Source organism: Heterodontus francisci, chromosome 36 (assembly GCF_036365525.1).
Source record: "Heterodontus francisci isolate sHetFra1 chromosome 36, sHetFra1.hap1, whole genome shotgun sequence".
In the NCBI taxonomy this organism is placed as follows: domain Eukaryota; kingdom Metazoa; phylum Chordata; class Chondrichthyes; order Heterodontiformes; family Heterodontidae; genus Heterodontus; species Heterodontus francisci.
Window position 1 is genome coordinate 28,883,922 of NC_090406.1, and position 13,110 is coordinate 28,897,031.

At 43.2% G+C, this 13,110-nt stretch overlaps 1 protein-coding gene across 1 annotated transcript in view; it reads right to left on the reverse strand.

The window, feature by feature from the left end:
- slc1a6 (solute carrier family 1 member 6) overlaps positions 1-11,904 on the reverse strand; it is a 68,402-nt gene extending 56,498 nt beyond the window's left edge. Inside the window, exon 1 of the mRNA XM_068016417.1 lies at positions 11,498-11,904. Coding sequence (XP_067872518.1) covers positions 11,498-11,714 — 217 coding nt within the window. The 5' untranslated portion in view covers positions 11,715-11,904. The remainder of the gene's footprint in view (positions 1-11,497) is intronic.
- Between the last annotated feature and the right edge of the window lie 1,206 nt (positions 11,905-13,110).

The window sequence follows — 13,110 nt, forward strand, 5'->3', positions numbered from 1 at the left end:
TATTCCTCGTATTGGATTTCTCTCTCCAAGACAGAAGCAGACAACAATGGCTTGACCTTGGCTAGAAAGTACAGAGGAGAACCCCAGACAGCTGAGGCAGTGGAATCACTGTTTTAAGATTCCTATTCAATTATGGCCCTGGTTGTTGAATGGGAATCACTATATATGGAATTCTACTATTGTATTAGAAATCAAAGAAAGCATGTACTCTGGCAAGGCTTTCACAGCTATAGGGATCCTCAAAAAGGATATAGAGAAACGTGAGAAGATGTAAAAGAGATTCAAAAGGATGATACCAGAACTGAGAGGATATATTTATCAGGAAAGTCTGAATAGGCTGTGACTCTAAGGCTGAGGGTTGACCTGACAGAGGTCTTTAAGGTTATGAAAGGGTTTGATAGGGTAGACATAGATAAAATGTTTCTACTTGTGGGGAGTCCAAAACTTTTGGGGCATAAATAGATGATAAATAGCCACTGATAAAATCATTTCTTTTTATTCATTTGTAGGATGTGGACATCACAGGCTAGGCCAGCATTTATTACCCATCCCTAATTGCCCTTGAACTGAGTGGCTTAGTAGGCCATTTCAGAAACCATTTAAGAGTCAACCACATTGCTGTGGGTCTGGAGTCACATGTAGGCCATCAAATGTCCTTCCCTAAAGGGTATTAGCGAACCCAATGGGTTTTTACAACAATCAACAATGGTTTCATGGTCACCATTAAACTAGTATTTAATTCCAAGTTTTTGTTAATTGAATTCAAATTTCACCATCTGCCATGGCAGGATTCAAACCCATATCCCCAAAACTTCAGCCTGGGCCTTTGGATTGCTTATCCAGTGATATTACCACTACACCAGCGCCTCCCCATACAATAGGGAATTCAGGAGAAACATCTATACTTCTAGTAAGAAAGTGGAACACACTACCACAAGATGTAGTTGAGGCATTAATAATAGAAGTATTTAAGAGGAAATTAGATAAGTACTTGAGAAAGAAAGGTACGGAAAGATATATTGATAAAGTTAGATGAAAAGGTGTGAGAAGAGGGTCATTTGGAGCATAAATAAATTGGACTGAATGGCCTGTGATGTGGACTTTATGTAATTCTATGCAAAAACACCTGAAAGTGTGAATGAATCATGCACTGACCCAGGATATCTCAAATTCACATATTTCGTCAGCAATGACCATAAACTAATCTGGACATTGATGGAATGATCTCTTTGAAATGTAAGGGATGTATTCCTGGATGAGCTCTAAGGAGCACAAACTCTGCAGTTTGGAAAATCGACCATGCGAAAATTCAAGGGTGCCGCTGTGGAGGGATTAGGAGAAGTGGACATACTGCTTTACCCTTTTAAAATGGCATTTGTGAACCTGGGTTATGCATCAACAAACAGAAGACTGACTTATGTTGCTTAGATCATCCGCTGTACCTTACAATGCACCAGATGCAAAGCAATTGAGAGCCACTGTGACTGCGCGTTCCACAGATAGAGCAGTCAATTGGGGAAGCTCAAGCAACATATTCTCTGTTCCGACAGGGCAGACTGGATGCCCCAGAAACAGCATGGAATTCTTCAGGATTCTCACAGAAATGCTTTCTGAATTTTTTTTATCTGCCATGGTTTTCTCAGGAACTGAAATTTTCATTATCCAAACAATGAGTTTAAAACAGAGAGATCAAAACTTACATTTTTCACACTACCAGGATTACATTCATGCTTTCAAGTGCCTTTTGCTCTTTGAACTGTAACTCTGTGAGCTGAATTTGGTTGTGCAGTCTGAGTATATTAGTATAATCTGATTTCCAAGGATGTTTCAATACCTTTCAGTCAGCTGTAGTGATGGATCAGAGAACTCCTCTTTGCTGACGATGCTGCTTTAACATCTCACACTGAAGAATGCCTGCAGAGTCTCATCGACAGGTTTGCGTCTGCCTGCAATGAATTTGGCCTAACCATCAGCCTCAAGAAAACGAACATCATGGGGCAGGATGTCAGAAATGCTCCATCCATCAATATTGGCGACCACGCTCTGGAAGTGGTTCAAGAGTTCACCTACCTAGGCTCAACTATCACCAGTAACCTGTCTCTAGATGCAGAAATCAACAAGCGCATGGGTAAGGCTTCCACTGCTATGTTCAGACTGGCCAAGAGAGTGTGGGAAAATGGCGCACTGACACGGAACACAAAAGTCCGAGTGTATCAGGCCTGTGTCCTCAGTACCTTGCTCTACGGCAGCGAGGCCTGGACAACGTATGCCAGCCAAGAGCGACGTCTCAATTCATTCCATCTTCGCTGCCTTCGGAGAATACTTGGCATCAGGTGGCAGGACTATATCTCCAACACAGAAGTCCTTGAAGCGGCCAACATCCCCAGCTTATACACACTACTGAGTCAGCGGCGCTTGAGATGGCTTGGCCATGTGAGCCGCATGGAAGATGGCAGGATCCCCAAAGACACATTGTACAGCGAGCTCGCCACTGGTATCAGACCCACCGGCCGTCCATGTCTCCGTTATAAAGACGTCTGCAAACGCGACATGAAATCGTGTGACATTGATCACAAGTCGTGGGAGTCAGTTGCCAGCATTCGCCAGAGCTGGCGGACAGCCATAAAGACAGGGCTAAATTGTGGCGAGTCGAAGAGACTTAGTAGTTGGCAGGAAAAAAGACAGAGGCGCAAGGGGAGAGCCAACTGTGCAACAGCCCCAACAAACAAATTTCTCTGCAGCACCTGTGGAAGAGCCTGTCACTCCAGAATTGGCCTTTATAGCCACTCCAGGCGCTGCTTCACAAACCACTGACCACCTCCAGGCGCGTATCCATTGTCTCTCGAGATAAGGAGGCCCAAAAGAAAAAAAGAAAGTGATGGAATAATTTTCTCTAGCTTCTAGCAATTTTTGCTCAATAGCAGTTCTTCAAATAGCTTTGCAAAACAGGATGACAAATTTCAAAAGCTTTTTTTGAGGTATAAATTATACTGAGTGTGTGAGTGGAGAGAGAAGAATATTTAAAGTATTCTGGCTACACACCTATTGTAATTTTTCATTTGAATTCTATAAGCTTTATAAAGTATATTAAGCTGAGAAAGAGGTACAAGGCAAAAGAGAGAGATTGTATTTTTCTTCAGTAATATTATTTAAATCTTCAAAAAGTTTTGAAAGTTAACTAACAATATCACCCATGTTTTGCTAACTGAAGAGGTCACTGTTAACCACAATGCCTGCGAGTCAGAGATACTAATCTCTAACCCCTTTAATAGAGAGTGGGAAAGAGAGTCGGAGAGAAAGACAAATAGAGAGAATCATAGAGGGGTAGTTTCATCCCTCATTCTAATTTGATTCCTTTTTTAATAAAGCAAGTCAAATTTTGAAAGCAAACAAAACTTTTCTGAGCAAAAGGAGGGAAGGAAAGGAAGGGGAGCAGAGAAACTGGTTGAGGGCAAAGGGGCGTATGGGGTCTCATTGTATGCTCAGTGACAGCCATGCAAGAGGAGGATGCAGCAGTTGAATAGATAGTTCAAATGGTACAATGTAGGAGTAATGATGAAAGTCAGAGGTGTTTACCAAGAGACATAGGAATTTTAATGGAGAAAGTTAGCAGGAGCCTGGCAGCCCATTTTGCATCTCTCTCCATTTTTACTTTTATTGAAATCAATGATCACGATTCTCCTCCCCAACCTCTTCTCCCGACACTCCCCACTCTACGCCCAGCAAGCCATTCCTAACCCTTGATTCTCCCCTCCTAACCTCCTTGACCTCGGCCTCCCTCTCCTGACTCCTGATCCTCCTCCCCGGCTTCCTCTCCCAGTCCAGGATCCTTGTCCCACTCTGGCTTTCATTCCCAGCTCAAGGCCTCCTCTCCCGAAGTCTGATCCTCACCCTACCCCAGCCTCTGCTCCCGACTCCTGGCTCCTCTCCTCACCCCTGATCCTTACCCACACCAGCCTTTGATGCTAACCTCCGGTCTCTTCCCCAAATGCCACACTCGACTCCCGATTTGTCCTTCACTCTCAGCTTCCATTACCAACCTCCACTCCACCCCACAATTGCCATTGCCCACACCCACAGGTTCTGAGTTTTTTTATTCATTCGTGGGACGTGGGCATCGCTGGCTATGCCAGCATGTATTGCCCATCCCTAATTGCCTTTGACAAGGATGTGGAGAGCCACCTTCTTGAACCGCTGCAGTCCAAGTGGGGTAGATACACCCACAGTGCTGTTAGGAGGGAGTTCAGGATCTTGACCCAGCAACAGTGAAGGAATGCCGATATAGTTCCAAATCAGGATGGTGCGTGGCTTGGACGGGAACTTGCAGGTGGTGATATTCTCATGCAACTGCTGCCCTTGTCCTTCTAGGTGGTAGCGGGTTTGGAAGGTACTGTCGAAGGAGCCTTGGTGAGTTTCTGCAGTGCATCTTGTAGATGGTACTCACTGATGCCACTTTGTGTTGGTGGTGGAGGGAAAGAATGTTTGTGGATGGGGTGCCAATCAAGCGGGCTGCTTTGTCCTGGATGTTGTCAAGCTTCTTGAGTGTTGTTGGAGCTGCACCCATCCAGGCAAGTGGAGAGTATTCCATCACACTCCTGACTTGTGCCTTGTAGATGGCGGACAGGCTTTGGAGAGTCAGGAGGTGAGTTATTCGCCGCAGGATTCCTAGCCTCTGACCTGGTCCTGTAGCCACGGTATTTATATGGCTACTCCAGTTCAGTTTCTGCTCAATGGTAACCCCCAGGATGTTGATAGTGGGGGATTCAGCGATCATGATTGAATGTCAAGGGGAGATGGTTAGATTCTCTCTTGTTTGAGATAGTCATTGATGGCACTTGTATGGTGCGAATGTTATTTGCCACTTATCAAGCCTGGATATTGTCCATGTCTTGCTGCATTTCTACACAGACTGCTACAGTATCTGAAGAGTCGCGAACGGTGCTGAACATTGTGCAATCACCAGCGAACATCCCCACTTCTGACCTTATGATTGAAGCAAGGTCATTGATGAAGCAGCTGAAGATGGTTGGGCCTAGGGCACTACCCTGAGGAACTCTGCAGTGATTTCCTGGAGCTGAGATGATTGACCTCCAACAACCACAACCATCTTCCTTTGCACTTGGTATGACCCCAACCAGCGAAGTCCAGTCCCGTTTTGCTAGGGCTCCTTGATGCCACACTCGGTCAAATGCTGTCTTGATGTCAACTGCAGTCACTCTCACCTCACCTCTTGAGTTCAGTTCTTTTTTCCATGTTTGAACCAAGGCTGTAATGAAGTCAGGAGCTGAGTGGCCCTGGCAGAATCCAAACTGAGCGTCACTGAGCAGGTTATTACCAAGCAAGTGCCGTTTGATAGCACTGTTGACAACACCTTCCATCACTTTACTGATAATCGAGAGTAGACTGATGGGGCGTAATTGGCCGGGTTGGATTTGTACTGCTTTTTGTGTATAGGACATACCTGGGCAATTTTCCACATTGCCAGGTTGATGCCAGTATTGTAGCTGTACTGGAACAATGTAGCTCGGGGTGCAGCAAGTTCTGGAGCACAGGTCTTCAATAGTATTTTCAGAATGTTGTCAGGGCCCATAGCCTTTGCAATATCCAGTGCCTTCAGTCGTTTCTTGATATCACGTGGAGTGAATCGAATTGGCTGAAGACTGGCATCTGTGATGCTGGGGACTTCAGGAGGAGGCTGAGATGCATCACCAACTCAGCACTTCTGGCTGAAGATTGTTGCAAATGCTTCAGCCTTATCTTTTGCACTGATGTGCTGGGCTTCCCCATCATTGAGGATGGGTATACTTGTGGAGCCACCTCCTCCTGTTAGTTGTTTAATTGTCCAACACCATTCACGACTGGATGTGGCAGGACTGCAGAGCCTATATCTGATCCGCTGGTTGTGAGATCGCTTAGCTCTGTCTATCGCATGCTTCTTATGCAGTTTGGCACGCAAGTAGGTTTGGGTTGTAGCTTCACCAGGTTGAGACCTCATTTTGAGGTATGCCAGGTTCTGCTCCTGGCATGCCCTCCTGCACTCTTCATTGAACCAGAGTTGATCCCCTGGCTTGATGGTAATGGTAGAGTGTGGATATGCCTGGCCATGAGGTTACACATTGTGGTTGAGTACAATTCTGCTGCTGCTGTTTCTTTAAGAATGAGCAAGTATTCAGCCCGTGTTTATTTGTCTGTAACAGAGCTCTAAACAAAAGTCCCTTTTATTTTTCCAGTTAACCTGTGTATGTGTGTGTGTGTGTGCGAGTGAGAGTGGCTCAGGTAAAAAGAGAACTTCAAAATTTCAATCTGTGTGTTTATGCTTTACTTCATTACTGGTTAAGACTTGTTTTGTAATAAACTGATAATTTTGTTCATTAAACAAACCTGGTTCATGTGTTTTATTCTGGGAAAAATACAGTATATTGTTATGACCAGGTGAGAAAGGGGTCTAGGGTTCCCTCTCAGCCTTCACTTGGTCTTACCGAAACAGGATTTTATTTTTAAACACACTGTGTTTTTAGCTTCCCCTTGGTGAATTCTTGTTCACTGCTTTTCAATTCTAAGGCAAAGAAACCAGAACAAACAGGTTTTCTTAGGTTCAAAGAAGAAAAGTTGAAATTTATTAAACCTGAAGTTAAACTCTAATTCGGTTGAAGCCAACGGATACACGACGCGCCCACACTAGCATGCATACGCGATACACACATGCAGATAGAGACAGAAAAGAGCAGAAGAAAAAATAAAGTGGAAAAGTTTGAGACAATATCTGAAGAGTTTTTGTTACGGTTCTTCGAGCTCACTGTAGAGTCCTTGATTGTAGGTAGATCTTGCTTTTCGTTGGGGCCCAGTATTCTTCTTAAACCTTGTTCGTTGCAGGAGCCTTTTATCTCGGGGTTCATGTGTCTTCAGTGGATTCAGAGGCTTGTGAGAAAGTGATGGGAGCAGACAGGAGAGATCTTTTCAGTCCAGGAGCAAACAGTCTTTCTTTTCAAACTCTCTGTGGCTAGTTCAAAAAACCCTGGAACAGCCAATTAGTCATGTGACCAGCTGGTCCAACCAGTCCTGGCCCCTGTGGATTGCATCATCCCAGCAGGCCCTGGAATGCATTTCCCCACCCCCTCACTGTCCGGTGATCAGCATCCATTGTGGGTTGAATGTGTCAGGGAATGGTCCTTTGTCTACATAAGCACCATCTGTTCGTATGCAAATGTTTTTTCCAGCCATGGCTGATCTGTTCAACAAGTCATTTCCTCGGTCCAGCAACAGTTCAAAATCAATGTTCATATGACAAAACCAATGTGCCTCATTCTTGGCAGGTGGGGGCCTGCACGACAATATGATTGACCATATCGGTAAGAGGGAAAACTGAAATATATGTTGTGACCTGTGGAGAAGTGGAACTAGAATAAACAGTGCACTCCTCCCACCTTGGTCGTACCAAGAGTCATTCACAGAAGGTTGAAAAGGCAGAAGATTTCGGGGGGAAAGGCTCTACCCTGGGCTCTAGGACAGCATGCAGGCAGATTATGCTGTTTAAGTTAACTAAAACGACCAACCAGAGTGGAGGTAAGGTTATGTGTTCCTTATTTTGTATCACTGCATGAATTCTGATCATACCTTTGTTGCATATGTTTCACTTTACTGTGGAATAAAGCAGTTTATGACTTAAATCAAACTTCATCTCATCCACTGTTAACTGGGTCCACCTTCAGAGAGATTGAAGAAGTGCATGCGCATAAGGCACAGAGATCTAGTGCAGATCACAAAGGAGTTGCCTTGTTACAGTCTCAGGTTCTATGACCATGCAAGTAGATATAGGGCAGTGTGAATTAATTTCCATAAAAGTAGGCTGCTCAGACTGCTTATGGAAGTGACTGAAGCCACCAACCCAAGAAAATATCTACAACAAACCTAAATGTCTAACATGCAGAGAAGGTAATACAGAACAAAATGGGGTGTTACACAAATCAGTGATCAGATTAACACTGGAAACCAACAGGGGTCACAGGGAAAGGTCAAAATTCCATGTCACAGCTAAGTGTGGACATTTTGAATTTGTATAGGAAATGTTTATACAGTTGTTTGCAATGCAGTTCACAACCCATGTACCTATTTTAATGATTGACAGCTATGGTTACATATTTTTGCCCATCAACATGAAAGTGCCAGTGCTGACAAATGGAACATATACAGTCCCAACAAGTAGTCCAAAGTCATCTTTGTCATGGTGAGAAAAATCTCCTTCCACACTCTTACACTTTCAAATTTGGTATAATTTGGTTAGTTGAGAGTTAATCTTCCTCTGCTCTGAACCATCAAGCAGTCACTGGTCAGGTAAGGAACAATGAGATGGAAAGTAAAGTTCCTTCAAGCACTCCCAGCTCAATAATACTATAGATAGATACAAAGTTGAGTTGCCTCCATTCTGCCCGATCAAGAGATGCCAGGTGAGATAGATCACAGATACAGAACAAAACTTCCTCTACATTGTTCCATCAGGTCAACCACTTAGATTAGATTAGATTAGATTAGAGATACAGCACCGAAACAGGCCCTTCGGCCCACCGAGTCTGCACCGAACATCAACCACCCATTTATACTAATCCTACACCAATCCCACACTCCTACCAAACATCCCCACCTGTCCCTATATTTCCCTACCACCTACCTATACTAGTGACAATTTATAATGGCCTATCAACCTGCAAATCTTTTGGCTTGTGGGAGGAAACCGGAGCACCTGGAGAAAACCCACGCAGACACAGGGAGAACTTGCAAACTGCACACAGGCAGTACCCGGAATCGAACCCGGGTCCCTGGAGCTGTGAGGCTGCGGTGCTAACCACTGCGCCACTGTGCCGCCCACTTGTATATTTAGATGTGAAGGATACAATACGGTAGAGCAATCTGGGGTGGAGGGAGGAGTGTTGGGGGAGGGTCTCCCAGTCTCCAATTGTAACCTCAGATAGAAATGAATGGAATGCTGAGAAATCGCATAAATGGTCACTTTCAGTTGTTATGCTGGTTCTTTGAGGGGTCTGCTGAGGTCCCACTAAAATTATGGTGGGAGATCAGGAGGATCTCCATGGAATTTAAAGCAAGTATCTTTTAGGTAACTTGACCAACAAATGGCATTTGTAGTTCAAAGTATAAGTCTAAAATAATTAGTATGGCAGCAGGGAACCAAATAAAGGAATAGATGTAAAGTGGAAAGGTGGGATAGTATGCTGATCAGGAAAGGCATTTGTTTATTGAGGATAAATCTATGAAAATCTCAACAAAATACTTAGTAAGCAATAGATTGCATTAACAGAAAGTACAAATCAAAGTGCTTGTGCTGATGCATAAGGCATTGATCCGCAACCATCTGGAGTACTATGTTTGGTTGGGGGTTTTCCTATAGACGCTACAGAGTTGAAGAAAAAAAGTCATTTCAAGTTACAAAGTTAAGTTAAGCAACTTGGGATAATATCTTTGAAAAAGAGATTTCTAGAATTCCAGTTTTCATCTTGATAATCTGAACAATAATAAAGCTTTAAAATTGCACTGAAGATTATAAGGATACTTGCTGGCAATATTTTACATTCCTTTGCTGCTAGGATCATGAACATATTCATGGAATGCAACAGGTGGGATGAGAAACGTGGAACTAATCTATTAATTGCAGAAGTTGTGGAAAACCAAACCACTGCTGTCATGCCTGATGCATTATATGAAATTTGACTTGGACTTTTGGCGATATTTCATTTTTATGAGTCGCCGATTAAATGTTTTCTTAAATAGTTGCAGTAAATACAGACAAACCTCTGGTCGAAATGTTACTATTTTGTTCCCTGAAGTTAATTATACCCATAAATAAATGGATTTTAAGAAAGCGTTCGACAAAGTACCACATAAAAGGCTGGTTAACAAAATTGAGGCTCATGGAATCGGAGGGTCAGTGTCCAATTGGATAAAAAATTGGCTCAAGGACAGAAACAGCGAGTCGTGGTACATGGTTGTTTTTCAACTGCAGGACGGTAGACAGTGGTGTTTCCTAAGGGTCAGTACTGGGACCATTGCTTCTTTTGCTGTATATAAATGACTTGGATCTTGGAATACAGAATAGAATTTCAAAATTTGCTGATGATACCAAACTTGGAGGACTTGCAAGCAGTGAGGATGATACAAACCGCCTGTAACAGGATATAGATAGGCTAGCAAAATGGGGAGACAAGTGGCAGATGGAATTTAATACAGACAAGTGTGAGGTGATGCATTTGGCAGAAGGGATAGGGTGTAAAGGCCTGCTACCTGACCCGAAGCCGACGGGACCCGACAACATGTGTCGGGTACAGGTCGGATTGGGTTGCATTTCCGGGTCCAGCATTGGGGCTCGGGTCGGGCTGGGTCAGACACGCTCTATCACAGGTAAGTGGCTCCACTGTGAATTTAATTTTTGGGCTAGAAAGGTGGTTTTGTTACAGTTATTTTAAGTTTGTGCAGATCAGCAACAAAGTGAAAAACAGAAGGTAAGTTAACTGATGTTCGGGTCAGGTCAGGCTGGGTGCGGGAAAAAATGGAAGGACTTGGGCCGGGTTGGGCTTGGGTCAGATGTGGTTCTGCCAGGCTCAGGTTGGGGTTTTTTTGCAGACCGAAACAGGCCTTTAATAGGGTGAGGCAATATAGACTTAATGGCGCAGTTCTAAAGAGTGCACGAACAGAGGGACGTGGGGGTGCATGTGCATCGATCTTTGCAGGATATATTGACAGAGTGGTTAGCAAAGCATATGGGATCTTGGGCTTCATAAATAGAGGCATAGAGTACAAAAGCAGGGAAGTTATGCTAAACTTTTACAAAGCTCTGACGAGGCCACAACTGGAGTATTGCATCCAGTTCTGGTCACCACACTTTAGGAAAGACATGAGGGTCCTTGAGCGGATGCAGAGGAGATTTACCAGAATGGTTCCAGAGATGAGGGATTTTAGCTATAAGATAGGTTGGAAAAGCTGGGGGTTTTCTCCATAGAGGAAAGGAAATTGAGGGGAGATTTGACAGAGGTGTACAAGATTATGACAGGCCTAGATAAGTTAGACAAGGAAACACTGCTCCTGTTAGCTGCTGGAAAAAGGACTGGGGATACAGATTGAAGGTTTTGGGCAAGAGCTGCAAGGGAGATGTGAGGAAGAACTTTCTTTACACAGCGGGTGGTAATGACCTAGAACTTGCTGCCTACCAGGGTGGTGGAAGTGGAGACAATCAATTACTTCAAGAGGAATTTGGATGGCCACTTGAAGGAAATAAACGTGCAGCGATCCAGCGGAGAATGGGACTGACTGGATGGCTGGGGAGCCGGCATGGACTCAATGGACCGAATGGCCTCCTCCTGTGCCGTAAATAACTCTATAAAAGGAATGTTGCACTCTTAATTTTTCATTCAAACTGTTTAAGCAAATCGTGTCCAAATGTTTCTATTCTCAACATGCAATTTCCCGGTTCAGATGTATCTGAATTTCTTACCCAGTATGACTGCAAAGATGGTTAAAAGGACAAAGGCATTTTTCTTGATAAAGCTCTGCACGTTTTGCCGGCTGATGCTGCTCAAGCTTTTCTTAGCTCGACCAGCTCGCTTCCGCACTGCCTTTTGAAATCGCTGCACTCGACTGTCCGCGGTGCTCCGCTTGGCCGAGTCCTCGTTCAGGAAAAGACTGTTGACATTGGTCTGCCGTTCACTCATGATTAACTCCAGCACCTGGTGCAACAAACACGACTCGTCGAAACTTTGGAGAGAACAGAGGAAACAAAATGAAATCAAGTTTGCCTGATAGAGAATATGAATGGAATTTAACCTGCACAGGAAGAGGTGGGTTTTCGACACACGCCGTTACATAATCATGAGTAAGGTTTTTGAGATCAAGTTGCAAACCAACTGGAATGGAATTTTGTCCTTCCTGTTACTTATGAAAACTACACATGATAGGGTAGTCCTAATATGAAGCACAGTACTACTGTTCCAAAGTGAGGTCCCTCGACAATGTTCCCTCTTCTGCATTTGTAAGTTTTGATTTCACTTCCTAAAATAAATAATCTAAATTTATTTTTCCAAGATTCTTCCTATTTCCCCTGATATAACCTATTTCTCTGCCTAAAATCTGAATGAACAGTTTTTTTTATAGCGAGGACAACGGGCTAAACAAGTTTTATGCAGCTCTCTTTAGAAGTAAAATCATGCAGTCTGGATTCCAATCACGATTTTCACGGAATGAGACCTGTTGATACTGTGAAAGGTATGAATCGAGTTTTATTGCCATGGCGAAAACTATGGGTAAAATAACCGAATCAAAATATACCGTAGTTTATATTTAATCATCATCAGTGCTTCACTAAAAACAGTAGACAACGGAAGAAAAAGCACAAATCCATAGACAAAACCCGCCGGTCAGGCTTGGGATCTTCAGATGAGGGCACTACGCACACGATGTTGAACTGAGAACTTGGAGAAAAAGTATGAAACATCGCGCACTAACACTTTGTCAAGCATGAACTATTTTTAAATCTGAACAGCCCTCGTGTCGGGCAATAATAATTTAATCTTTTTAATCTATTGTCTGAAAATAGATTTTTGCACGTATTTAACATTGATTTATAAAGGAAGAAAGTGTTTTCAGCACAAATCTTAACATTTCTTTCTTAATTATATATATTACATATATAATACAATATTGACATATGATGCTGCAGATTATTGTTGGTGGCGGCAATGAAAGAATTCTGAACACATGGGTGATAGTCTAATGTCAGCTGTTTTAACAGAGGCATTAACCCATTTAAAATAAAAATGGGTTAGACATTCATCTGTTATCATCAAAAATAATTTCTAGCCTATAATTAAAGCTGTAAAATTACAAGATATAGATACAAATAGTACAGGTAAATTGGCTGTAAATAATAGTGTGCACACAAATTGTGGGATATGAGTTCAGTCTTTTCTATAAACCAATACTAAAATCTGGGTTCTGATGAACGGTCACTGACCTGAAACGTTAACTTTGTTTCTCTCTCCACAGATGCTGCCAGACCTGCTGAGTATTTCCAGCATTTCTTGTTTTTATTACTAAAATCTGGTGCTATAG